The sequence below is a fragment of the Sorghum bicolor genome, chromosome 3 (assembly GCF_000003195.3).
Source record: "Sorghum bicolor cultivar BTx623 chromosome 3, Sorghum_bicolor_NCBIv3, whole genome shotgun sequence".
Lineage (NCBI taxonomy): Eukaryota > Viridiplantae > Streptophyta > Magnoliopsida > Poales > Poaceae > Sorghum > Sorghum bicolor.
The window spans coordinates 70,226,638-70,231,218 of record NC_012872.2 but is presented as its reverse complement, the minus strand read 5'-3'; the positions used below and the strand labels follow the sequence as shown (position 1 = coordinate 70,231,218).

At 45.3% G+C, this 4,581-nt stretch overlaps 1 protein-coding gene across 1 annotated transcript; it reads right to left on the bottom strand.

The window, feature by feature from the left end:
* On the bottom strand, positions 1,927 to 3,697 carry LOC8056119 (phospholipase A1 EG1, chloroplastic/mitochondrial). The gene has a single exon (XM_021457881.1). It carries the CDS (start codon positions 3,694 to 3,696, stop codon positions 2,332 to 2,334), a length of 1,365 nt encoding a protein of 454 aa, XP_021313556.1. The 5' UTR covers position 3,697; the 3' UTR covers positions 1,927 to 2,331.

Here is a 4,581-nt window from a genome sequence, read left to right as displayed (position 1 = left end):
AAGGTTTCGCTAAACAAAACTAGTTCACTTTTTAGCTCTATTCGGGACAAAAACTAAAATTTAGCTAGCTAATAATTAGCTTGAACAGGCCATGAGTAATAAAATCTTAAGCAAACTAACTATTTTTAAGAGTTATACAATATAATATAGACACTCACAACACACACTTATCTCTATAAATACACATAACAAATCTCGTACGAGCACCTCCATTGACTATGTAAAAGAAAAATCAACAAATAGATAATTGATAGCGGATGGTGGGTATGAATCAGACGGACTTAGGTAATTACTAGCTGCATTGATGTGCAAACACGTGTACTCGTTACAAGGACACTCAAAAGTTCAAAGCGACATTGCCTTTCCCGTGCAGCTAGAGCAAACCGTCATGGTTTGGGCATTACTGGGAAAAACCGTTTCATCACAGAATCTCTGCATGGTAGCCTCGAAAACGACCCGCCCGGAGACGCTCCCCCACTACCTAATTCAACTCTCAAACTATATATGAGATGCATAATGAACCTGAAAACGTAGTCCGCGTGTGTGGAACCGTGGACCGTGCTCGATTGCTATGCGTTTTGCAGTTGCCGAAAGTTGCCAACCTATAGGGCCTCTTATACAAAGTTAGGCCTGACCATAATGTATATAGCAATGCCGTTTCCAAAACAACCGCGGATTTCAAATTAGATGTACTGAAAGAATCAAAGACTTATATTCAAATCCAACAAAGAATAAGAAATAAGCTCAAATTAGTTAGGGGTATGAAAGAACCAAAGGCTTATATCCGGTAAAGAAGAAATAAGATGCATCAAAGAGCAAAGGGCAGAGGTACGGTACTATTTCACATATGAGATTAGCCGTCCTTTCTCTATCTCTCCTCCATACATGTTTCAAATCAACAACCTTTACTCCCTTCTTGCTTGATGTAGATCGAAAATAGACAAATGTGCTTCATCAGTATTGATCGAAAATAGACAAATGTGCTTTGTGAACCTATAGAGAGACGGCTCAAAGCTGTAAGTAGAGGTGGATATTCTAGCCATATGTACCTATACATCTCTACAAATCAGGTGGGCCAAATCCGCCGTCGCGTGCGGTTGCGGGAGGTCGAGCTCGCAATCACAAACTGCACGCATTAATTTTCTTACCATTGCGTTTAAAGTCAGTTGTGTCTACATATATATTTCTTGATATTCACTTCTGTAAATATTGTAATGCATATTTGAGATACTAAATGAGTTCAAATAAAACTTTTGCACTGAAAAGTTTTAGATTTCTTGGAGTGCTAAAACTTTGGTTCCAGTCATTTCTCCATTCAGAGATCCTTTGAAAAATTCAAAATATGAATCCCAAAATCGTTAATTTAAAATAGATTTCTGGACTCATTAATCTTAAAATTCAAGTATTATAAGTGTTTTGTGCTATTTCTCCATCTGAGATACTTTGAAAAATAAAAAACTTAAAACTATTTTTTTTGGGCACCAAATTATTGCAAAAAAAGGTTGTTAGAAAATAAATTTCAAAATCTAAAAACATTTTTTAAAAAAATCATGCACTAAACAAACTGAAATGGAGATATCGTCAAATACAAAGTTTTAGGTCTCTTCAACTTCGATATAAAGTTTGTATTTATCCAACTTGATTCGAGAAAATGCTATCGATTTTACAATACTCCACCTACTTTTAGAGATGCCTAGAATTTCAACTGCCTTTATGCTAAACCACGTCTAAAATTCAACTGTCTCTAAAAGTAGATTTGTAGAGATGGGTTGTCTCAGAACTATTTTTAGAGGCGGATTTTTTTGATCCGCCTTTGTCAAAAATGTCTCTGTTTCTATTTTTTTTTTGTAGTAGTAACTATGGTTCGTGAATCATTTGTCAAGTAAATATAAAATATGTCATTCATATTGTTGAAATGCGCTTCTATTATGGAATCTTGTGTTAAAATTAAAGACAATGCATCGAGAAGGTACAGTCATCTGGAACATAAGTATCCCGACCTCTGCAACAGGATACACAGCCCAAAGAAAAGTTTTAAAGAACACAGACACTTTAATGTCTATCTATCTATCAATCTAAACTCCACTTATGTGTCTGGAAAAAAAAAAATCCGTACCCACTTGCGTCAAACGTTGTATGAACAGCAAGCTCTGTGCATTCTTCTATCTGTCGGTAAGAAACAACCACATACTACAGCCTTGACAAAAGGCAAAAAGGGTTGCGATGTTACCCTGACTAAAGTGATTATTTAAGCCTCCGGAAACAATTGAAAGAGGCTTAAGAATTAATGGCCCAGTAAAACAAGAATATCTCCGGAGTTCAATCTCTCCGTCAGATCAAACCGAGAGATTGCACCACGCCGCCAATGCCGAGAGCGGCGTCTGGCAATGCGAACGCGGCGGCGCGCTGAATCCCGACGAACTCCATCGCCTTCGCGAGGACGGCGGCGCCTCTGCTGTCCGCCACCGCATTGTCGGACTTGGACACCTTGCCACAGGCTCCGGCCTTGATCGACGATACGTACGCGCCGAGGTCATGAACGCTCCCCAGGTCGCGGAGGCTAAGGAAGTCGAGGGCGAGCTCCACGCCGACGTGCGTGTAGCTGTCGCCGGCGGCCCAGGAAGCGAGGAACCCTCTCGTGCCCTCGTTGAAGAGGGCGCCCGGGAGCATGGTCACCGGATCGCGGACGTTCGCGGCGCGCAGCACCTTCACGCCGAGCTCGTCGCAGCGGTCCTTGAAGGCCGCGTTCCCTACTCTCGGCCCGCCGAAGGAGAAGACGGTGACGGGGACGCGGCGCCCTGACGCGTCGCGGTTGAGGCCGAGCTGGGAGAGGTCGTAGCCGAGCAGCATCGCCAGGGCGCTTCCCATGCTGTGCCCAGCCAGGGTGACGCTCATGTCCTCACGGGGCCTGTCCTTGGAGAAAGACTTGATGACGCGGGACACCTCGCGGAGGAGCTGGTCTCGGCAGCTCCCCATGCCGCCGCCGCCGCCGCCGGGCGAGGAGGTGTACAGGTTGAGGAAGCCGGCCTCGACCTTGACGTCCTGTCGCGCGTCGAGGCGCGCCGGCTCGAGCGCGCTCATGAGGTTGGCCGCCCACTCTGCCTGCGTCACCGTTCCGCGCAGCGAGACGAGGACGTCGCGCCTGCCGAGCCGCCGGGTCATCTCGTCGGTGGACACAGCGACGTACCCGACCCAGCTGGCGCGGCCGCGGCCGCGGCCGCTAGTGGACGGACCGCCGGCCACGGCCACGTCCGGCGTTGCGTAGATGTAGCGCGTCACCTCGTACCCTGCCTCAGCCACGCCGGCCTCCTCGAGGACGCGCTCCTTGGCGTGGTTGCAGCACATGTACCGCGCCGACGACGGGTCGACGTCCATCACCTTGTAGCAGGCGCCGACGAGCTCGCCGTAGCGCGCCACCTCGTCGCGAACCACGGGGTGCAGCGGCTGGAGCAGGCCGTCCCAGTCGTGGGACCCCTGGACCTGCCTCCACATGGTTGCGACAGATGATGCCGTCGTGCTCGTCCTCCTCGCTGCTGAGGTAACCCGCGCACTCGCCCTCGCGGAGATGGACGGCGATGAGGCGGCCTCGTTAACTGTGGCGGCAGCGGCGAAGCTTGCGCGGGACGGTTCAGGGCGCCGGGTGCTCCTGGCCTGGTGCAGGGTGCAGCGCGGTTGGATCATGGCAGAGGAAGTCATTTGTTCACCACGCATAGATTGGTACAGGACCGGTAGCCGAGCGCGCACACTGTATATATAGGCGCGTGCTCCCCCTCCAGAAAAAGATACAGTTCCCCTTTTCAAACATTTAAATGCTTTCAAGTTTAATCAAAGTTTTATAAAAAAATATTAATACTTATGATATAAAATAAGTAACATTAGATTAATTATAAAATATACTTTCATAATTAATCAATTTAAGGACATAAATATGAATATTATTCGCTCTAGATTTCATTCAATTTGAACTATTTTTAAAGCTACAAGTATCGTAATTGCATTTTCTTTTCTGGATAGAACAGTAGAATCGAGCACACAAGCATAGGCACAAGTGCCGCCTCTCTGTGGAGCCACGTCGTCGAGTTGAGGAAAGGTAGTAAGGTTTAGATACACCAAAAAACTCAAAACTTTTATAAGATTCTCTGTCACATGTATATGCATAAAGTATTAAATATAGATAAAAAGAATAACGAATTGTACAGTTTACCTGTAACTGTAAATCACGAGACGAATCTTTTAAGCCTAGTTAGTCTATAATTAGACAATGTTTATCAAATAAAAACGAAAATGCTACAGTGTCAAAATGCAAAAACTTTTTGCATCTAAACCATGACAATTGGCAGCTGCAGCGCTGGTACAAGCTGGCGCACGAGTGACCATATTTGTTGTCGCAAAAAAAAAAGTGACCTTGCTTCCTGACTATATATAGTCCCTCCGATGAAAAATAATTATTATATTTGACTCGCCAGTTTTCGATGCTTATATATCTTGCTATATCTAGTTATATTTGACCGTTGCCCACTAATATCTACTCACTTCATCCTAAATTATAACTTATTTTAACCTTTTTAAGAGTTAAAACAT